Source organism: Mauremys reevesii, linkage group 15 (genome assembly GCF_016161935.1).
Source record: "Mauremys reevesii isolate NIE-2019 linkage group 15, ASM1616193v1, whole genome shotgun sequence".
Classification (NCBI taxonomy): Eukaryota; Metazoa; Chordata; order Testudines; family Geoemydidae; genus Mauremys; species Mauremys reevesii.
Window position 1 is genome coordinate 36,591,480 of NC_052637.1, and position 23,080 is coordinate 36,614,559.

General features: G+C 40.8%; 2 protein-coding genes across 11 annotated transcripts in view; one reads left to right on the forward strand and one right to left on the reverse strand.

Annotated features, from left to right (window-relative positions):
* Positions 1 to 12,267, reverse strand: C15H17orf75 (chromosome 15 C17orf75 homolog). Its single transcript, XM_039500875.1, has 11 exons — positions 12,195 to 12,267; positions 10,533 to 10,861; positions 7,970 to 8,050; positions 6,445 to 6,570; positions 5,347 to 5,487; positions 5,043 to 5,100; positions 3,510 to 3,629; positions 2,780 to 2,844; positions 2,518 to 2,654; positions 1,687 to 1,790; positions 1 to 1,319 (listed from the first exon to the last, which is right to left on the reverse strand). The coding sequence occupies exons 2-11, from the start codon at positions 10,673 to 10,675 to the stop codon at positions 1,110 to 1,112; spliced, it is 1,185 nt and encodes a 394-aa protein (XP_039356809.1). The 5' UTR covers positions 10,676 to 10,861; positions 12,195 to 12,267; the 3' UTR covers positions 1 to 1,109.
* ZNF207 (zinc finger protein 207) overlaps positions 12,219 to 23,080 on the forward strand; it is a 26,264-nt gene continuing 15,402 nt past the window's right edge. For 4 of the 10 annotated variants that reach the window (XR_005588363.1, XR_005588364.1, XM_039500866.1 and 1 more), the window contains exons 1-8: positions 12,227 to 12,554; positions 13,210 to 13,336; positions 14,551 to 14,689; positions 15,839 to 16,009; positions 17,795 to 17,870; positions 18,456 to 18,503; positions 20,560 to 20,660; positions 22,270 to 22,430. Coding sequence is in view for 8 of the 10 variants with exons in the window: in XM_039500866.1 (XP_039356800.1) it covers positions 12,307 to 12,554; positions 13,210 to 13,336; positions 14,551 to 14,689; positions 15,839 to 16,009; positions 17,795 to 17,870; positions 18,456 to 18,503; positions 20,560 to 20,660; positions 22,270 to 22,430 (1,071 nt within the window). In the remaining 2 variants the exon portion in view is untranslated. Of the gene's footprint in view, positions 12,555 to 13,209; positions 13,337 to 14,550; positions 14,690 to 15,838; positions 16,010 to 17,794; positions 17,871 to 18,455; positions 18,504 to 20,559; positions 20,661 to 22,269; positions 22,431 to 23,080 lie in introns of all 10 variants that reach the window. The other 6 variants (XM_039500871.1, XM_039500868.1, XM_039500869.1 and 3 more) reach the window with 6 other exon arrangements.

Consider the following 23,080-nt stretch of genomic DNA (forward strand, 5'->3'; position numbering starts at 1 on the left):
TCAAGATTAATTTATTTTATTAGATATGATTATATCACAAGAAAGCATGTACCTTTTAACTATGATGTACACCACTCACAAAACAAACAGCAGTCACACTACTGGTTCAGTAATATTATTACAAATATAGTTAGTGATGGAGACCTCTTCATAATAGGATAGTTCATTAAGTGTCAAGTTATGACAAAACACAATACGTACAAAGGTTGCATTCCCTAGCTAAACAACTGAAACAAATGTGCCTTTTTGCCTACATAAGGACTATTCCTGCAGTCCTCCTCTCTGTAATCTTGATAAAGGTCCCCTTAGTTTTGGCTCCTACTGCATCCAAAGTGGTGTATATATTTTGCTGTCTAAATTACTTATGGTTTAGAAAATGTATTTCCCATGTGTGAGAGAGTTCATTGCTGGGGTACAATGATGCATTTTCAAAATGAAATATATATATCTGAGACCTTAGCTTAATTCAGTACAGACTTTTATGGCCAAGTTAAATTCATCTTTATACAAATTTTAGCCTGATTCTCCCCTGCTTTGTAACCATGTCAGTCCCAGGATAGCAGACACACAAAGTGTCTAAGGTAATATCTTTTATTGGACTAAGTTGGATAGAAGTTGGTCCAATAAAAGATATTACCTATTATCTCTTGCAACTTATATGCAATTTATCCAAATGTTTGCAGTTCTTTATATGACTTTTTTGTTTAAATAAATCTGATCTCAATGTTTAGTCATGATCCTCTCTACTAGTTCTTATGCATTAAACATTTTCTAAATGCTTAAAAACTATCACTGCCATTCAGGTGAACGTTTTTCTTATGACATGACAGTAAAAAACAAAATGGTGTGGTTCCCAAAAAAGGAGGATCACTTGCAGAATCTGGTAAGTGTTGAAAAAACAATGTCTGGATTTGTATAAAACACTATATTCAAAAATTTGAAGCAAATCTCATGCTGCTTTTTCTAAAAAGACCCAGATGTGAAATAAGTTTGAAATGACTGAATGCTTTCAAATATAATTTAAGTTTCTGCAATAGTGAATTCTGATCTGCAAAGAAGGAATTAATTATTTATACAATAGTACAAAGCAAGTACAAAAATTAATATTTTTAGGCTACTGCTGTTTCTCTCATGAATTCCTCAAGGACAGTTATTACATTTTTGGCTTCTGGCATTTCTGCTTGCTCCACTTTAACAATCTTCAGAAGGACATCTCCACTGCCACAGTTCTTAAGAAACACGAAACACTTGAACAAGGCATAATGGTTCATTTCTGCCTGACGAATAAACCTCTTCAGGTTGTTAGTGTCTTGTATGGCCTATAAACACAGTAACAGAAAATATTCCTCATTCTTTTATCTGTAGGGAAGGTATGCCAATACATGAATTTGGAGAAGTGGAAGAGTCTGAGAATTTTATTACATACATTAGTAGACAAATCAGTTAGCTACAACTCTTGATGGGTGTTTCTATTGTAATTTTAAAGTTAGGTTGTTTTAAGAAAAAAATAAGTTGGTTTCTAAATCTGTCTGTGTCTCCTTTAGAGGATATTCTGTTCTTGTCCACTCTGAGTACAGCAAGAACTAGGCAAGCTCTCACAGTTATCACTATATCCATGCAAAAGTGACTATTTGCATACTCAGTAACCCTTCTGTCTCCGGCAAGCATACGAGTATACAAAGTTACCTTCAATTTAAAGTTCTCCACTATTTGCCGGAAGAGAAATGGATTTCCACCTTCAGCACCATTTAGAAAAGCCTGCATCCAGTCGTCACAGAATTTGTTGCTTCCTGGTATATGTTTAGGAACAAAGAAAAGGAGATAAAGAAAAAGTGTATATGTGTGTGTGTGCACATTAGAGCACTGCATAACCCACATGTATGTGACTGTACTTAATCTCACTCATACAATAATTGTAACTAACACCACTAATGTTTGCCCTATGATATAAATATTCAAAAGCATAAAAATTCAAAAGATGATTAGAATGTGTATGAGAAAATGAAAGAAAATGTAACTAATCTCCCTTTCTTTCTATTTTAACTAGGATGTCAGGAAAATAGATTTTGTTTTAAGTTTCTTTGAAACATCTTTCCCAAAGCTCCAGGTGCTTTTAAAACTACAAACAAGGTTAAAATATACAGCAAACTGTCCAATCAAACAGAATTCTACTTGCCCAAAATAACTATAATTATCTAACCATCCACATCCCTCTATATACCACTCATCAAAAGCCTGACAGAAAAAGTGAGCTCTGTGGATTGATCTGAAGCTTAACTAATCTGAGTTTTGGTAGATCATAGAGCTGATCAAATTCTAGACCCTAGGACCTCTCACTTTTAAACCAGAGATCAAGTGTCTCTGTGGATCATATATGGTGTGATATCAAATGGGAAGAAAGGTGTTCTCAAGATAGCCAGGTCCCAAAACTTTCTGGGTATGATCCCGTAGGGTGCTGAGCCTTCTCTAAAGATGAGCTGGATAAATTGATGGAAGCATCCCCATCCATGATCTCACCTGCATTATGGAACTGAGGCTGTGGTCCACTACAGTCTATTACCACCGATTTGTGCTGTTCCTCAGTCATGGCTATACACAAGGAGGTCATTGTACCTTCCTGAATGAGACCTTGGAGACTGGCAGCGCTCAGAAACCTGACATACAAAACTATTGTGAACTGCTAGTTTCCACCCAAACAGCAAAACCAGGAAAGGGATCATACAGTAAGCCAAGCAACGTATAGACTATATTGTCTCTGGTTAGGAGTAATATTCTTTACCTGTGAATATCTTTCTTTGTTCTTTCATCTGAATTTTTAACTTCAACAGGAGTGTAACTTAAAGCCTTTTAAAAAAAAAACACAACACAATTTGATTGCTGTTGGCTGTATATATTTCACTTCTGTTACTATTTTCATTATTATTACTAGCAAAGAGTAACAAGTGATCCTAGTTAAGTTCTTTTCCAAATAGTCTAGTAAGTACCAGAAGCTAGATAAGTGCTCCAGACTACAGCATATTCATTACAACTATTTATACATTTTGAAAAGTATACTAGTTCGTACTTGTTAAGCATTCTGCCCACATCCGTCTCATTTTCACTGTCTAGCAGTATATGACTCATCTTATTTTTTTGTTCTCAGCATCTTTCTACAATGAATTTCATAGACACTTAGCTGTCCTTGTCCTCGTCTGAGCAAAATGGAATTTTTATTGCCTATCTCATTCTAATTATAAGTTGAATACTAAGCATTCAATTTTAAAATAAGTCAGCTATAAAATTATTAATTTTAAAACGCTAGTTCATTCCTGACTGGTGAATGAAATAGCTGGTACTGGCTTAGTAATATAGCTGAGAAAAATCACTTTGTATTGACTAAAGGGTGAGGTTTTCTTCATTCAGTTCAGGGACAATGGAAAAGCCAAATGCAAGCTACATTTACAATATAACAGGATCACTGAGTTGACTAGAAAATATTCAGATGATGTTTTAGTTTGATGTATACTTACAGCATGTAACAAAAAGGCAAGTTTCTCCTGGAAGAGCTGCACTACCCTCTGGATAGGGCATACAGAGTCCTCAAACCAACTTCTTAGGTAGGGTTTAATATAAGTATCCAGATTACTTTTCTGTAACGAATTGAAACATTACAGCTTTGATTCTGGTATAAAAATAAGCATATTGCTAACCCATTCCAACTATGCAATTTGGATGTCAATTCCTTCCTAATTTTGAACTACAATCAGCAAAAATCATTAGCTTGGCATTTTAAGTCTTACTGACATGAAACACCGGCTCTAAAACCTTTATATTAATCAGGAAGATGACATGTTATATTTGTAATCTGTTCTGACATGTATCAGGCAAGCAGTGTAGTCCAGTAGATAGGGTACAGGACTGGGAGTCAGAACCTGGGTTCCATTCCCTGAACTCCCTCCCCTCCACCAAAGTTTATTCACATAAAAAAACAAATCAGCCTGTCACCACTGCTTAGAAAAGTTAGGGGACTGAATGCTCATTGCTAACCTTTCCATATGCTATTATAATTTCTTAAAGGGATTTAGTCAATTCATTCACACTTCTGTCTGACTTTACCTATTAGTGTCACAAGTAACCCTTAAGATTACTGTGCTTGGGAAAGAAAGTCTGCTGTTTCCATTTGTTTAACTTGTATGGTGGGCAGCACTTAGGGTATGCACTTGTTTCACTGTATAGAATATAGACAGTTGCTCATTTCCTCCTGTTTATGTTGGTCTTTCATGTACTGTACTAACTTTTTGTCAGAGTAATCAATCCTTATTCTGTAGCCCATGGGGCTAGCCTGTCAGCTTGCTATATTATATAATCTGCTTTTCTTTATTAGTTTGATTATATTATTTTGGTTTATATTTCAGTAGATATTATTTCATTATATTTGGCTGTAATGCAAGGAACCTACAGGCCTGTATCCTCTATGATACAGGAGGGAGGGATAGCTCAGTGGTTTGAGCATTGGCCTGCTAAACCCAGGGTTGTGAGTTCAATCCTTGAGGAGGCCACTTAGGGATCTGGGGCAAAAATTGGTCCTGCTAGTGAAGGCAGGGGGCTGGACTTGATGACCTTTCAAGGTCCCTTCCAGTTCTAGGAGATTGGTATATCTCCAATTATTACCTTTATGATTAGCGAGAGCAAGTTAGCATAAGTGTTTATAACCTTTGGGATAGATAAATGGCCTACCAGTTACCTTTTCGACTTTGGGGAAGTGAACAGAGAACTGAATATGTTTACCAAAATTCTGGGTCGTACCGGTAACCACAAAGTACACCGCAAGAACTAAGTTGTGTCCTCAGTGCGAGTGCCCTTGCTGCACACCCTGAGAGTCCGGACAAAGTACTGAACTCTCTACATTCTCTAATTCTGTTGCCTGATTTGACAAGAACCTAAGGATCTGCTCAGATCATTGGCGAGCGGATAACCTGATTTTATAGGGCTGATTTGTTAACAGTTCATAAAATGTCATCTTTACCATTTAAAAAAAATTCAGTCATAGAATTAGATCTTACCTCTGAATCAAGGTTAGTCTTCAGGCCTTGAACATATATGTCCAACTCAAGTCTGAAAGTATCCTCTTAAGGAAATAAGATGTGTAAATTGAGACTTGTGCTTTGCCCATTTAATATATAGTAGGTAATCACATTTTCAGTTATACTCTGGAAGATGTGTACAAGTAGGCTAGTAGTCAATGAATTCAAGGAATTGGCAGGAGCTCTGGAAAAGGTTTCAAAGTTAATGGGGTAAACACGCTACTTGTTATTTTCATATGCTCTTTCCCTACACCCAAATAAAGAGAGGTTAAGGAAAGGATATAGCTCGAGCCCTTTCTCTGAGCCGCCTAAGAAACAAGTGACATACTCTGGAGGGCTGATATTTGATTCCACTGTTGCTGTTTCTAGAAGCTTTTCTTGTTGGAGAAGACAGTAATAACAACCAACTCGAAATTCTGGTATGCTAGAGACAGAAAAAAATTAATTAATGAATTAATCAGATGCAGATGTGCCAAATAAAGTAATGAATGTTCTAAATGAATCTCATTTTGTATCTCACATTAGAATTTAACCAGCCACTGACCATAGGTGAAATCCTGACCCTCCTAAAGTCAACGGAAGTTTTGCCATTGACTTCATTTGGGTCAAGATTTCCTATCCTACGTTTTATATAAATTTGTGAATAATCAGATAATGATTAAGATTTAGATTTTGAATCGCTATGGTTTTTCACCTTGATCAAAATAATTCTGTCCTGACCCCAAAAGAATACTCTTGCTTTCAGAACAGTAATGTCATTCTGATTACCTTTGACTGAAATAAATAAATGCAAGTTTTAACTATCCTATTTATAACCTCTTTTAAAAAAAAACACAATTGTTCATATTTTCCAACAAGGCTACAAAAGATAAACTGACTTTAGAAATAAAGGCCATGTGTAAAGGAGTGAGAGTCAACTACAATATGTATTCACTCTCTCTCTCTCTGTTTATATATAATCATACACATTGTATATAATTATATACACATTATATATAGTGTGTGTGTGTGTGTGTGTGATTTATTTAAAAAACTGCTAACCCCCAATATAACCTGCACATAGCATCACATATACAACCTTCCTAGATCTTTTCCTCCTTGTTAACTGCACAGAAAGTGTGATCAGAACAACCTAATCAAAACTAATGTATCACAATTTAATATGTTTGCAGTTTTTCACTGCCACCTAAAGGAAATCTAAGGCAAATGCTACTAGCACATAACTAAACTGAGAGCCTTACATATGCTTTGACAGGCTGATTAGCTGCAATCAGGATTAAACTCATATGCAGCAGCAGATGGTAAACTTAGTGAGACTGCCAGCATTTCTTATCACTTCCCATGTTTATCATAAATTAAAAACAGTACATTTTACTCTTACCTCAACTCCACAGATGCAACATTACCCATCCCCTCAAAAAGTGCTCCTTTAATAAGACGCTTAGCAATAAAACTGCGTAATTCTGTCTCTGCTTCAGCTGGTAAGTTAGTATCCACCAAGGAGAGGCTTTGAAAACAAGATAAAATTCTTAGTGAGAAGAAGAGTAAACTATTTTAATTCTCTAACTGGGCATGTGCCTGACTCCAGCACATGTCATGTGAGGAGGAGTGCTTCCTTATGGTTATAGCAGTGGCTGAGTCAGGACTTCTGGAATCTGTTCCTGGCACTGCCTCTAACACATTATCTGACCTATGGCAAGTCAGAAATGTGTTCAGTGTCTTGTTCACTAAATTGGGATTCTTTAATTCTAGTATCAATTGACACAGATTTACTCAATAGCATGTCGCGTAGGCCCGGACTCACAAAGGGACTTGGGCATTGTGACAACAAGCATCACGGCGCCTAACTTTTAGGTGCCTGCAAAATCACAGGAATAACACTGCAATTCAGAAAGCCCTGAGTTAGCTGAGGCTCCCTAATCAAAGAATGGGGCGAGATAGGCACCTTAGAATGTAATTCACAAAAGCCAGCATGCTAGGTGAGGAGTCACCTAAGCTAGTCCTTGGGGGAAGCCAAGGAAGGGGTGTATCCTAAGCTCTGTCCCTCTAAGGGAAATAAGTGCTTAAATCCAGGCTGCAGGGAGGCTTCTTAGGGAGACAGACACCTATCTCTTCTAGTGACTCATAACCGGCAACCCCTCTCCTTTAGTTTGGGCACCTAAGGTGTTTCTTGTGAGACTGGCATAGGTAGATACCCAACTCCACACAAAATGGCTGGAGGAGGAGGTGGCTGTAGTGCCCACCTGAGAACTTTTATCCCAGTGGTTTGAGCGCTCACCTGGGACATGGGAGACCCAGCTTCGGTTCAGTTCCCCCTCTGATTGAGGGAGGGAAAGGATCTGAAGAGGGGTCTCCTAAACCTTTTAGGAAAGTGCTCTAACCATTGGGCTATGGGATATTCTGATGTGAGGCTCTTTCAATCTCTCCTGTTTAAGCTATTCCACTGTATTATAAATAACAAGACATTGGAGAAGGGGTCTGAGGGGAGACACCAGGTCCTGTTCCCCTGCTCTGATGAATCGTTAATTATTTACATTCAAAGACCTAAAATTATGTAGATACACTAAGAATTAGTAGTAGTATAAAAGAAATGAGTGTGAACCCAAGGAGTATAATTTGCATTGGTCTATTATTCTAAGCCTCCACTCACCCAACTCAGAAATTCCATTTGGTGTATATGTCCATTATCATCTTGGTGTTTAATAGAAAAAAAAAAACCACCCAGAAAAAAATGCCCAGGTGAATTCAATATGGCTTTCGGGGGCTTTGTATTTCTGATGCGGAATGTATTGTCTAACTCTGTATTCCTTTCCGTATCTACCCAAATACCAAGATGTCAAAAGCTCTGAATTAGAAACTGAATGAGAAACCAGGGTGCTTAAGTGGTTCTGCCGTGTTTGTTTTACCTAAAGTCTTCAGCAGAGGGAGTTTCTGGTGTTGCACTGCTCGGACTTCCATCATCACTGGCAGCAGCCTGCTCTGATGAACTGAAAATCAAGGCATTTTTATGACTGACATTAAATATGGATACACAACATGTATACAGGTCTATTATCACTAAACAGGGCCGAGGAGAAAGTATTGTGTGGATGGTGCAGAGTGGAAGTAGCCTTTGAAAGTACTGTGGAGTGGAGGACAAAGGGGGTAACAAGGAGGGGAAGAAATTACTTGTTATTCTCTATCCCAGCGGAGACAAAAAATGCAGTAGAGCAGCTAAGAACTGAATAGATAGGGAGGGTGGACTCCTTCTCAGACCTAAGGATGGGTTCCCCACCTCTCAGTTTAGCTAGACCAATGTAGAAAAGCCTAGTACTGCCGTTGCCTGTGCTCTGAAAACCTCCTGCTTCAGTGCTGTCAATCATATACCTTTCAAGAACATTACCTGGAATCCCTTAGTTTCCTATCTAGATGCCCACTTTATGAGTAGTCTGCATTTGGAGCTGTCCGCAAAATACAATGTGTTCTGGTGCCAAAGCAAGGGTGAGAATAATCCGCTCCTCACCAAAATCTGGTATTGTCCCACTCATCTTTCCGTTTTTCATCTCCTCACCCTGCACAAATAAGTCCTACTCAACCAGAGCTCAAACTCAGCTAGGCTGTGGTAGAGCAGTGGAAACACACACGCTATCAGAGAATCATAGGACTGGAAGAGACCTCAAGAGGTCATATAGTCCAGTCCCCTGCACTCATGGCAGGACTAAGTATTATCTAGACCAGTGGTTCCCAAACTTGTTCCACCGCTTGCGCAGGGAAAGCCCCTGGCAGGCCGGGACGGTTTGTTTACCTGCCGCGTCCGCAGGTTTGGCTGATCGCAGCTCCCATTGGCCGCGGTTTGCTGCTCCAGGCCAATGGGAGCTACTGGAAGTGGCATAGGCCAACGGACGTACTGGCAGCCTCTTCCAGCAGCTCCCAGTGGCCTGGAGCAGCGAACCGCAGCCACTGGGAGCCGCGATCGGTCAAACCTGCGGACGCGGCAGGTAAACAAACTGTCCCGGCACGCCAGGGACTTTCCCTGCACAAGCCGCGGAACAAGTTGGGGAACCAGTAATCTAGACCATTCCTGACAGGTGTTTGTCTAACCTGCTCTTAGAAATCGCCAATGGTGGAGATGCCACAATCTCCATAGGCAATTTATTCCAGTGCTTAACCACCCTGACAGGAAGTTTTTCCTAATGTCCAACTTAAACCTCCCTTGCTGCAATTTAAGCCCATTGCTTCTTGTCCTATCCTCAGAAGTTAAGGAGAACAATTCTTCTCTCTCCTTGTAACAACCTTTTATGTACTTGAAAGCTGTTACCATGTCCCGTCTCAGTCTTCTCTTTTCCAGACTAAACAAACCCAATGTTTTTCAATCTTCCCTCATAGGCCACATTTTCTAGACCTTTTAATCATTTTTCTTGTTCTTTTCTGGACTTTCTTCAATTTGTCCACATCTTTCCTGAAATGTGGCACCCAGAACTGGACACACTACTCCAGCTGAGGCCTAACCAGAACGGAGTAGAGCGGGAGAATTAATTCTCGTGTCTTGCTTACAATACTCCTACTAATACAGCCCAGAATGATGTTCGCTTTTTTTGCAACAGTGTTACATTGTTGACTCATATGTAGCTTGTGGTCCACTATAACCCCCAGATCCCTTTCCGCAGTACTCCTTTCTAGTCAGTCATTTCCCATTTTGTATATGTGCAACTGATTGTTCCTTCCGAAGTGGAGAACTTTGCATTTGTTCTTATTGAATTTCATCCTATTTACTTCAGATCATTTCTCCAGTTTGTCCAGATCATTTTGAATTTTAATCCTATCTTCCAAAGCACTTGTGACCCCTCTCAGTCTGGTATCGTCTGCAAACTTCATAAGTGTATGTCTATGCCATTATCTAAATAATTGATGAAGGTATTGAACAGAATTGGACCCAGAACTGATCCCTGCGGGACCCCATTTGTTATATCCTTCCAGCATGACTATGAACCACTGATAACTACTCTCTGGGAACGATTTTCCAACCAGTTTTGCGCCTATCTTATAGTAGCCCCATCTAGGTTGCATTTCCCTAATTTGTTTATGAGAAGGTCAGCCACGACAATATCAAAAGCTTTACTAAAGTCAAGATAGACCATGTCTACCGCTTCCCCCTTTGTTGCCATGGAGACCACTGGGACCAGAATAGGAGCTGTAATTAACCAGATGGATTAAATCCCCTTTATTTGGAAACCACACTCCAAACCTTTACAAGTCTCAGTCACCCTCACTGCATCCTATTCCTTCCCTTCACTCCCGGAATTAAAGGCAACTAACAGTGGCCTCGCTCTCTCCTGCCCTTGTTCCCCCTCCAGCTGCATCATCTGTTGACAGCAGGCAGCAGTGTGAGGGGAGGGAGATGGCACCTGCAGCTCACTTTGGACTCTGCCGGGCCCTCCCTAGGGAAGGGGGGGAGCGGGTTGGGGAGGCGGAATCCATCCAGCCCCTCACCTGTGGCACCGGTAGCCGTACAGACAGTAGTAGCTGTTACTGAACCGCTCCGGCCTCCGCTCCTCGGCCGGGCCGCCCCCTTCCTCGCTGCTCTCCAGCTCCCTCTCGTCCCCATCCACAGACTCCTGCAGAGCCGGCAGCATCTTCCCCCAGCTCAGCCGCTCTTCGTGTGTAGCAACGAAATCCGCCCCCTCGTCTCCTGCCGTACGGTGCTCGTCTTCCTGCTCCGCTCACGCCACAAACACCCAGGTTCCGGCTGCCCTTGTTTCCTCTCCTGCCTTTCACACTAACCCCGCTTCGTAGAACTACTGCTCCAGCTCTATCAGCTCCTGGGAAGCAGATGCATTGTACGGCTGGTGTCGCAGCCTCTGCCTATGGGGGTGGAAGATGTTGCTGTGTGTTTTCCCATGAGATATTTACAATTTCGGTACAAATCTGAAAATCTCTCTCACTTCAAGAGCTCCCAATTTGGCAGCTCTGAATCTATTCCCCCCCACCCCCTTCCAGACTTGCCCTCATTCAGTTTGGAGGGACAATCTTTCATTTAGGATCTTTTGACGTCTCCCTCTCTTTCTTAGGAGGAAGGATTTTACTGAATATGTTTACATGGTCGATTTTTAAATTAAAATTCATTCTGAACTGTTTAAATTCCCACACTCCTATCAATTTATCCTTTGCAGGAAAATCCCTAAATTTTACAGCAGAGGGTTAAAGTGCTCTTTTGTATTCCTCAAATCTCTTCTATACTTTTATAAGCAAATTATTATTTTTTTGCAAAGAAAAAAAATATCTTGTCAATTACCATTTCACATGTGAATTTTAAAGTACAATTTATGTCCATAGGTATGACATCCTCTGCTTATCCTTAGAATGACTATGGTATTGACCAACAGTGATGCAAGCTTCTCCAAACAGCCCAGCCAATATGCCTCAAGGACAAATTTAGTGTGATCACCTCTTTTGGTGACAATGATGGTTCAGTCTCTATAGTTCAGTGGTCCCCAGCCTTTTCTGGGTGGCAGGCGCTGGACGACGAGCCACTGAGGACCATGGCCAGCGGACAAGCATCCGCCAAAATGCCGCCGAGAAGCGGCAACGTCAAGAGCAGTTGCCACTGAAATGCTGCTGAAAATCAGCAGCATTTTAGCGGCAACACCTCTTGTTGACGCCACTTTTCGGCGGCATTTCAGCAGATGCTTGTCCCCCAGCCAGTACGCAGGCGCACATAGATGCCCCGGTGGGCACCATGGTGCCTGCGGTCACCAGGTTGGGGACCACTGCTAATAGTTCATTCCTTGGTCTCCATGCTGGGATGGTCAAGTTTGCCACTTAGGCCTTGTTTTGAGGGGATGAGATTCCTGCCATTTTGCCTTAGTGCCATGACACTGCATCAGTGCAGTAATTCTTCATGACATGGTTGATATTTTGAGGGAACGCAACAGTGTTTTCTTTCAGGGGACAGGCCTGTGTTTTGGTTGTGGTGGGCTGACATGTGAAGCCTGCAATAAGGCTGTGGTGATGTTTTGCTGTTCTGCCTCAGCAACTTGGGGTATGGAGGCAACCTGCTGATGTTGCCTAGGGGCGCACAGACGCCACATCACAATGGCACAGTCTGTCCTGTCCAACCAGCCTGTGGGTACCTTAAATCCCTTCCCTCCTCACCCTTATCAGCTCCCTGTGGCCACCAGGGGGGTCGTGACAGAGGGGTCTACGCCCCCAGGCGGGACTGGAAAGGAGGTTGAAACAAAATGGCTGCCGCTGGCAATCGCGGTGTATGTTAAGAGACTCGGTAGAGGGAGCCTGGTGGACGTCACGTGACAGCTTCGTCACGGCTGCCGCGGTGCATACTGGGACGCCCAGGGCTTGGAGGCGGCGGCAGGAGGGAGCCGGGCGGCCATTTTGTCTTCCTCCGAGAGGCCGCTGGAAAGCCAGCGGCTGGTCCCTGCTTCTCGCCTTTCTCTCGTTCGGTAGCGCCACCGCGATGGGCCGGAAGAAGAAGAAGCAGCTGAAGCCCTGGTGCTGATATCCTTTGCCGCAAAACGGGATGGCTTCCCGGGCGGGACTGGGGGGCGGTAAAGGGGAGAGCGCGGCCTGGTCTCCTCACTGCCCGGAACGTGGCCTAGTCTCTGCTCCCGCCCATCCCCCATCTCCTGGCCGGGATGCGCCGCACTCGCGCTCTTTCTCCCTCCCCCACTTTTTCATCTGCCTCCGCACGCGTCTCGGGCCCTCCTTCCGCCCCCTCCTCCTGTCCTTCACCGGGAGTCGCCCCGCGCTCTCCTGCCCTTCCCTCACCAGGAGGCGGCCTGGGCTCGGGCTTTGCTCTCCCTTTCTCCCTGCGCCGGCGGGACGCGGCCTGCTCCGCCTGCCTCCCGACCGCCCTGTTTGGAATTTCGTCCGGCTGCTGCTGCTTGTTTCCTGGTCTTCCCTCCCTGCCAGCGCCGCCGAGCTCCTAGCGAGCCCGGGGTATGGGGTGAGCGGCGGAGACTCCGCAGGAATAGATGACGGTGTCAGCAGCAAACTGCTGGGACAGGGCGGGGGGGGAGAGGCGGTAAAACGGTCTCAGAAACTTTAGAGAGACCTCGCCTATCTCCCCAGGTTTTTTCCCCTTTGCCATTCCTTTAAGCTGCTTCATACAAAAATCTTAAAGCTTCAGAATGTCCTTAATAATCTTGAATAGGTATTGCAACAGGGATTTTGATGATGAGAAAATCCTTATACAGCATCAAAAAGCAAAGCACTTTAAATGCCATATATGTCATAAGAAACTGTATACAGGACCTGGTTTAGCTATACATTGTATGCAGGTAAGGCTTTTTTTAAATATATGCGTAACTTGTCTCATGTTCAGTTTGTCCCTAAAGTGATACTGCATTAAAAACATTTTTAAGATTACTTGTTTATTACTGCTAGAATCTCAAAACTTTGCTGCAGTTGCCTTGTTTAGGAAACATTGATGTCTCTCTCCTCTGTTTCTAATACAAGAACATACACCCCTTTTAATAAACTCACTGGTTTTAGTAATGCTGTCACAAATGCATATGGTAGCATATAGATTAGACAGATCATCTTGGCCTTTCATTCACACTTGACGCTGGGGAGGATTTATTAGTTGGTTTTAATTCCAGAAAACACGTTCCTAAAATGGTTTTAACGTCTATGTAGTTTATATCAACAAGGGAAAATGCACTTCTTCGTCTGAACCTATTCATGGATATGTTTAAACTATAGAGACTATACCAGTATAGCTACATTGCATAATGCTGGCATGATTCCGTAGTGTAGACACAGCCTGTGCTGACTGAAGGGTTTTTCCATCTGTCTAGGAATACCAAGTCTCAAAATGATGGTAGCCATCAACGTAGCTGCGTCTACACTGGGGGTAAGTCGACATAACTGTGTCAGTCAGGGATGTGCTTTTTTTCACATTCCTGACAGATGTAGCTATGTCAACCTAACTGTTAAGTGTAGGCCAAGCCTAAGACTAAAATTTTTCCTCATGAGGATGTAATTACATAAACTGTTTAACTAGTATTAAAAAAAGGGATAAACCTTATCTATCTTATCTAAGCTAAACTGTAAATAAAGTACAGTAGCATGTGCCCCTCTTTAGCAGCCTCCCTTAGTTTAAAAGACACTTCTCTTCCTTGCGAAAGTATGATCGGACACATCTTCCCTCCAAAAAAGTTAGGTTATTGAGCAATCTGATACAGAGTAAAAAGTGTTCCGTGTATTATAAATGTAATAGAACAAATCGCTCAAAACACTTTCATGTAGGGACCAACACAAATTGCAGCTGTTTGGGAGAGACGTTACCAGTAGATGTTAGTTACAGATTTTAAAAAGAAAATAATTGTTGAACTAAACATATGTGCATTTGTTATGGGTTTGAGTCGAGGTGACAAAGAGGATAGCCTTAACAGAATAATCTGTAAGATTTGACACTGCCTGTAGAAGTAATGTTGTCAGTCACAAAAATCTTAGCTGATTGCAGTAAAGGAATCTAACTTTTTTGGTTTAGGTGCATAAAGAAACAATAGATGCTGTTCCAAATGCTATTCCTGGAAGAACAGACATTGAACTGGAAATCTATGGTATGGAGGGCATTCCAGAAAAAGACATGGATGAAAGGAGAAGATTACTTGAACAAAAAACTCAGGGTAAACTTGAATGTTTAGTTACTTATATTGTATTATCACCATAATATGTTAACTAGATTAGCGTACACCTCTACCCTGATATAACGCCACCCAATATAACATGAATTCAGATATAACGCGGTAAAGCAGTGCTCCGGGGGGGGGGGGGGGTGCGCGTTCCGGCAGATCAAATCAAGTTCGATATAACACAGTTTCACCTATAAGGCGGTAAGATTTTTTGGCTCCCGAGGACAGTGTTATATCGAGGTAGAGGTGCATATGAAGAGGAGCATAGCTTTATCCCTATTTACTATGAGTGTATAAATTGCATTTCTGTCTGTAGTGGTGAAACAAATGTTACAGTGGCCCTGTTTTGATCCTGAAATGCAGTGTCTTACAGAGGTCTATTTAAACCATAAAACTATAATAGCTGGGATTTGTGCTCTGTGAAAGTAGCTACTTTATATATAGAATTAAAGCTGGTACTGAGGAAATAGTTTAGCAACAGGATTTGTTTGAAGGCAAATCCTCAGTGGCCTGGGTTTTATATTGCCATTCAGATTTGATTGGTATAGCTGCCTTGCTCTTTAGGTAGTGGAAGTAAGAGATATCATCAGTGATTTAGGTTCAGATAGAGCAGTTGGTACATTCTGTAACTACTTTGATAGGCTTTGCTGGCCACTTAAGTGACTAGTGATATTTTCTCCTAGCCAAAGGTAACTACTTTGTCGAGTACCTGTCTGGAAAAGGATTATCCATAGCAGGAACTGTGACTTGAGGGTGGATAGAAGAAAAACAGCATAAATAGTATAGAAGTTTGGACTTCTTGGATGCTAAGAATGCCTTTGTGAACTTCCCTGGCATTATATCCTACTCCCTGGAGCCCTACTGCGTAGGTTAAGCTGTGGTATGCAGACCTAGGTGGCAATTCTTAAGAATGATCCTGGTAGGGTTTCTTGCCCCACTTTAGCAATTCATACACACAAACAGAAGGGAGGAAGGGTTATGTAAAATGTTTCCTTCTTCCTAAAATGCATAGTTGCATATTACTAGCAAGGTGGTTTACAGTTGGTTTCAAATTGGAACACCTAGGTAGTAGATGAAATCCTATGCTCTTAAACTCTGTAGATTTGTGTTCTTAATCTGACAGTGTTAATTAAATTTCTTTAGCAGAGAGCCAGAAGAAGAAACAACAAGATGATTCTGATGAGTATGATGATGATGAATCTACAGCTTCAACCTCATTTCAGCCACAACCAGTACAACCACAACAGGGATACATGCCCCCAATGGCACAACCGGGATTGCCTCCTGTGCCAGGTGCACCAGGAATACCCCCAGGTAGCATAGGCTTTTAAAGCTAGACATAGAAAAAACAAATACTTCTATTGAGATGCTACTTTAACTCTAGGATGGTGGTCTGACACCTTCACAACACACTTAGATATGACAGTATAACTTATGACTGATGCTTAAGCACAGCTGTCCTGACATCTTCTTTCTTGAAGAAAATATAACATTAAGAAATGTCACAATAGTGATAGAAGGATTGCTGAAGTGAGGTACCAATCAAGGAAAAATTGTCATAGTGCCACCTTTCTGGTCTAGCTTCAGGCTGGCTGCTGCCTTGGTTTCCCTTCAGTTCCTGGGCCAATTACCTGCCTGTGGTTCTCCCAGCCTTCCTAGGAGGGGCTCTCTGCCACTCCCAGAGTCCTTCACATCCTTCTTCCAGGGCACTGTTTCGTTAATGCAAACACAGCTCACAAAGTAACACACTCACAATCAATGCAAGCTGCTGGGACCCAGAAGCCTTTCGTTCTGCTCCCCTCTCTCTCTGCTCCAGGGGAGTCACGGGAGCCAGACTTCTTTCTGTAGTTCCCCTTCCACTGAGCCCTCTCAGCTCTTTGTAGAAAACACCTGTCCCCTTCTCAGGTGGGTCTTATAAATTGAACAGGATTGTCTGGCTCCTGACCTGTTACAATCCATAAACATGAAAAGCTAAATGTCACTGATGGGTTCTTTTTATTTAATGACAGGGTAGTCTTTGTGTTGTGAATAACTTATTAAACAAAAATCCCTCCAAATAGTAGCAATAAAGGGATTAATTTTGACTCTATTCACATAAAAGCCTAATTGAGGTTCAATTCTACATGACTAGATGTACTCTTCATATTTAATCATATTCCTAGTCCAGATTTTTAGAGAGTCTGTAATTTGTACGTCATTTGCACTTCCATTCCTTAGACAGGGCTTTCTTGTCCACATTGTCTATCCGTGTTACCCTTGATACTTTTCTGCTTTTATATACTATATAAATTGACTTTGTTTTGACACTAAAAGTGATGAACATGCCTACATCTGCTATATTGGAAAAGCTTTCATTAACCAGTGTCCTGATGCCATTTAAGAATTTCACTGTGGTTGGAAACTGCTATTTAAGGAAGGAGTTGCTCTGTCAAGGAGAGAAAATGCCCTAGTGAGGGAGCCTAGTATGTAAGTGGTTAGACCACTAGCCTAAGACTTGGGAAACTTGGGTTCAATTCCCTGCTTTGCCACAGACTTCCTGAGTCACCTTGGGGGAAGTCCTTTAGCCTTGCTGTGTCCTACAGATGGGAAACTAATACTTCCCTACTTCACAGACGTGTTGTGAGGAGAATTACACTTAAGACTATTGAGTGCTTTGGGGTCTACTGATAAAAATGGCTATATAAGAGTAAGGTATTACTATCTCTAGGCTGGCTAAATTTCTGACAAAATGCTAGATTATGTGAACACTTATATCAAGGGGTAGAGAGTCTCTGTCCCTTAGTGATAGAAGATCAGTTTTCTGATCACGTGTCCAAATGTAGAGAGGATACCTGCCTTCATCCTTGAAAACTCATCAAAATGTATCTTCAAGCAGTGTTACAAACTTTAGAGAAAAATCCTTTTTATGCAGATAGTTGATCCAGTCTTGTTTGTCTGAAGTCTCACACTGATAAATCTGTAAAAGCAACAAAGAATCCTGTGGCACCTTATAGACTAACAGACGTTTTGCAGCATGAGCTTTCGTGGGTGAATACCCACTTCTTCAGATGCAAGACTGATAAATCTATTACTCATCTAAAAATTATTTTCAATTTAAAGGTATACCACCCTTGATGGCAGGTGTTCCACCAATGATGCCAGGAATGCCTCCAGTTATGCCAGGAATGCCACCTGGGTGAGTAAAAACAGGCTTAATCAGTTGGCCTGTGTTCATGCAGTGGTTTTTGCACACTAGCGATTTGCTATCTAAATCTGTCATTAGCGGCTTTTAACTGTTTTAGAAAAAAATCAAAACCTCTGTAGAACTTCGGGGGGGTTTATAAACTTTTGTTAATTTTAAAATTAACATAGGGCCTGGAAGGCTATACCACAACAGCAAAATGTCACTAAAATTTAGCAGGTCATATGCAAATGTGGTGATGGTGTTGCTCCTCCTTCCGCCCCCTAGTTAATACAATTGGATGTAAAATCTTGACTTGCTGGTTTTTTAAACCCTTCCGTGAACCCATTGTCAAAATTTGTGTGCTGTGTATATACATTATTGTATCAGAGTTTCTCTTGTTCTCATCAGTTGTGGATCCAACCAGGAACAAGCTTGTTAGTCAGTTTAAGATTTTGTTAAATGAGATTTATACAGACTGGTTCTAGAGTGTACAGATAAATTTTTAAACTGTTAATGGGGTTGACACATAACACCCTATCACAATGTGTTTGGAAAATCACAGGTAGATTTTTTGATTTTTGTCATACATTTTCACAGATTACATCAACAGAGAAAGTACATGCAGTCATTTTGCGGTGAAAACATGTAAGCATTTAATTAATAATGTAATTTAGGTACATTCATTATGCCATTTTATGTCAAATGAAACCTGTCATATTGAGCCCCTCTCATTCAGTATTTGTGTTATGTAACTTTAGGTTTTGTATAGTGCACAGTTTGAGGTTTTCATTGTTAAGAATAATAAGGGATCTCTATCTGGATCCATAAGACAAAACAAAGGGAGATAACGTTACAATAGCTGTCTTGTTTCCTACTTCACCTTTTATTTTGCAGCAGTCTGCAGCTTCATTTGATCACTCCCTCTGAGTAGTGGGAGTTTTTTTTGTTTTTATTTTTAATTATTTCGGTGAGGATTCGTTGATGTATAGCTTAAGCGACTTTCTTAATGTAATATACAATTTTTGAATTCCAAAAAAACTGTGGTGATAAGTCTGATTATTGCAGTTACATTCTACGTGGGTGTTTTTCTGTTTGGCTTTGAAATGTGTATCTTGAAGGATTTCATTCTACAATCAGGACATTGCCAATTTTTGCTGGTTTTTAGTCTGAGTGGCACTTAAAGCTCTTTGTCAAACTTTAATATGGATGGATGCTATGCCATATAATAAGGAACATAATTTGCCAAAAAATTGCACTAGTCTATCAAACCAATTACAATCTTATAGATTGTAGTTATGACTCTACATTGTTACCAGTTTAAAGCCTAACTTAACCTAAAGCAGATTTCCACTCTTTTTTTTTTTTTTAAATAAGGGAACATCAGGATATGTAAGACTAGTCTTGGCCTATGAAATAATATGTTCTGACTTATTGTACTTTAGCCCCGTTCTTTTTAGATTCTAAGAAACAAATGTCCGTTTCATAACATTATATCCCTGCTGTTTCTTTTAAATGCATCTTCATGGTGACAATGGGAGGGCCTCCCTCATCCAAGAGTTGCTGAGAGAATCTCTTAATGAGCTGGGGTGCCTTCACTACTTTCCCTAGCTTGGTTGCAGGTGTTTCTAGTTTAAGAATCCTCATTCTTCATATGGTATTTTGTGGACATCTTGCCTCCCATTTAATAAAATTCCTGTGGTAACTAAATTGCTTACCTTGAAAAGTAATATTAGGATAGTATTTAATGTCTTTTTAGCTTATTTTAATGGAGTTTAGCAGCTACAGATGGTAGGAGGGGCCAATGGGACACCAGTGTTCAGTCTTAGAGGAAACTTTAGCCATATCCTCTTAAGATGTCACCAGTAGGTGAGAGGAATTTATTCTTAGAACAGAGAAAAAGCCATGACCTTAGATGGGTGCAATCAACTTGGACAATCAATTCTGCTGTTCAAAGCATAGCCAAAGTTACAGGAAATAGATTTTCTGATGTTTCCTTCTTCAGTTCATTTGATGGAACTTTATGTGGTCATCTTTACCTGTTTGGTTGTCTGTCAGACAACATTGGAAGCAGAAACATTTTTTAAAAATAGGAAGATGTGGCTGTATATTCACAAAAATTGGCCTGAGACCTCAGACATATGTACTACCTGAAACTTCTGACTAATGTTTTATATAACTAACTTGATTTCAAGTTGACTCTGTCTCTTTACACATTGTTCAAGGTTAGACTCTCATTTATGTTATCCTGGAGTCTTTAAAAAATGAGGGATAGTGTGACAGCATGATTTAAACAAATTTCCTTGGGCATTTTGTTAGTGGGGTACTAATTAGCTTAGCAGTACACTCGGTATACAATTTATTAGTAGGCCACTTACACTGAAACTGAGCCAATTAATTGAAAAGGACATGCTGGAGTACCTTTTTAATGGAGAGACTAGGCCTGGCAGTCTGATATTAAATCTGATTGATGTCACCTTAAGGAATTGAGTCCCACATGAAAACTGTTTCTCTTCCTGTTAACAGTGGAACCTCTTGTATTGGGGATTGGTTTGTCTACTGAGAGTCAAGATGACTTGAGTTCCTCTATCGGTGGAAATAACTAGGTTACTTGCAACATCTCTAGCTTAATATTAGTATATGCCAATGGTCTCAATAGGAGATCATTAGTGTTCATATTAGTCTCTCTTTTATATTTTAATAGGATGATGCCAATGGGTGGGATGATGCCTCCAGGGCCAGGAATACCCCCTCTTATGCCTGGTATGCCACCAGGTAGGTCAGTGATGTCGAACTCATACTGTGGTGAGCTAAATTATATCTTTTATTTAACTTGGGGTTCTTGGGTTCATATGATTAAAAATCGGGCTGTATACTACCCATACTTCATACTAGATCTCTGTAGAATTCAGTGATGGCTTTCCACAAAGATAAAGGGTAGAATTTGGTGGCAAACTAACATTTTTAATCAGTAAACATTTATTTATTGGAGACGGAAAATGTGGAGAGTTATTTTTCCTCTTTCATTATCTGCTCTCCCCCCTCCAATATCCTTCTTTTGGCCCTTCTCGCTGCATTTTTTCTCTCTTCTAGTCACATCTCTTCCCGTTTCCCCTTTTTTGGGGGGGGGGGGGTGTCTCTGTGGCAGCTGTGGAAAAACTGTAGAAGGTTACTAATTAGCATTTTAGTCTTCCCTCTCTAGCCTAGCTATGTGTAAAGCACTTCATAAGGAAGTTTCTGCATCAAGGTTTTAAACACAGACAGCTGTGAAAAGCAGCTGACTGAGACTGCAGGATCCTAGAAAAAAGAAATTCCTGCATCACTGTTTTGACTGCTGTTACTGACAGCTGGCTGAAATTGGTGCAGTCTTAAACTCAGCTGAGTAGACTGGAAGATTCACACCCATTAGGTAGATTGTACAAAATAAGTTTATTCCTGTCCAGAATTGACTATATTACACTATGCTTGGGGGAGCCCTTTTGTCTTATTTCGGGAAGCTTTATATTTTACACAACAAATTTTCTCCAGCCTTTTTGTTTAGGTGATTGAGTATTTTAATGTGTTTCTTTGTGTTGAAGCGTTGCTTTGCTTTAAATCATAACTATAAGATTATAAAAACTGCTGCATAGCCTTTCTCTTGTTTTGCTTGTAACCAATATTGTGGGCATCTGTTAACTGTACTAAACATTTTAGGAGAACCTTCCATGGCAATCACATGTCCAAAAGTAGTTTGGCTGAATCTTTTTTTTTACTACTAAGTATTGCAAGTGAGTTAAGTTGCTTAATTTAAAGGTCTTTTATGTATAATATGTCTGTCAGAATTGCGTTTCTGGTTGCCTTACTTGGTCTTTTAATAGTCTGCAATATTGGCTGTCCAAGGGAGCCATTTCCATGTCCTCTGTAGAGCAATCAGTCACAGCCTGCTCTGAGTTTGCACTTTGCTACCAGCCCCATAAGTTCAGTCTCCACTAATGACAGACAGTTTCTCCAGGCTTCCTAGCAGCCTTATCACTCAGTTGGCAGCTTTGATTTAGTTAGTGTATCTTACACAGGTTCTCTGAGTTGCATGTGGAGTTAAGTGGAAAGAACTTGTACAACTGTGTTGTGGGGGTGCGGGGTAGCTAAGCTCCTGTCTGTCCTTTCCCTGTCTCTCAAAATTGAATCTGTAATTGTAAGGTGGAGGTGACAAAACTTCAGTCTTTCTTATAAGTAAGTGTGGTAATTTTTACTATACATGCATATGTATTTAATTTGTGTCTCTACAAGCTGATAAAATGTACATTGATGTTACAGGCTTATCTATGTCAAGACTATACATATTGTTTTAAAAACATTCTGGAATAGTGATTAAAAAGGAATATTTCTATTCACCTGTGCTTGAGTTTTTATTACAGATTCTTTCCTATTTTCATAGGTATGCCACCACCTGTTGGTCCTCGCCCTGGTATGCCTCCCATGACACAAGCACAGCCTGTGACAGCACCAGGCATTCTTAATAGACCTCCAGCTCCTGCTGTAGCAGCACCCTCCCCACAGCCTCCAGTTACAAAACCACTTTTCCCCAGTGCAGGACAGGTAAGGTGACCTTCAGAGACTCTGGAATCTTAACTATCTAGTCTTGTCCCTTACAATGGACTATAAAATTAAATCATTGTGACTAGTAGTACTTTTCATTGAAGATACTACAAAAGTAATTGGTAAAATTTCTCACCTGTTTTGACTCTTTATTGTAATGCAGTTTAACCCTAGGCTGCTGATTTTTTTTTAAAAGGATTTTTATTCACTTGTCTTCAGTGTCTTATAGCAGCCCAGGAACTAGGTATAACTTCTGTCAGCAGATGTGGGGTGCTGTGGGATGGACAAAGTACTCTGACATTACTTCCCTTATGGAGGGGAGTGGTTGGCTGAACTTTTTTGTCTGTCAGCAGATGGAGATTTGACTTTTCAAAAGGTTCACTAAAGTTCACAATTCACAAGTCTTGCCATGGTTTGTTTTAAGCAGGATTTCAACTTGTGGTCTCTTGATAGTTTTTTTTGAGGCTCGTGACCATTATCATTTGTTGTAAATGCATACATCTTTAATTCTTTACTTGCTTTCAAGTATGTTGCAGAAACGTTCATAATGTCCTTTTTGCATTTTGGACTTCTGCATGGAAGATAATCATTTACAAAAATTCAGTCCCTTGGATAAAAGATCCTTCCATATGGATATTTTCCACCCATTT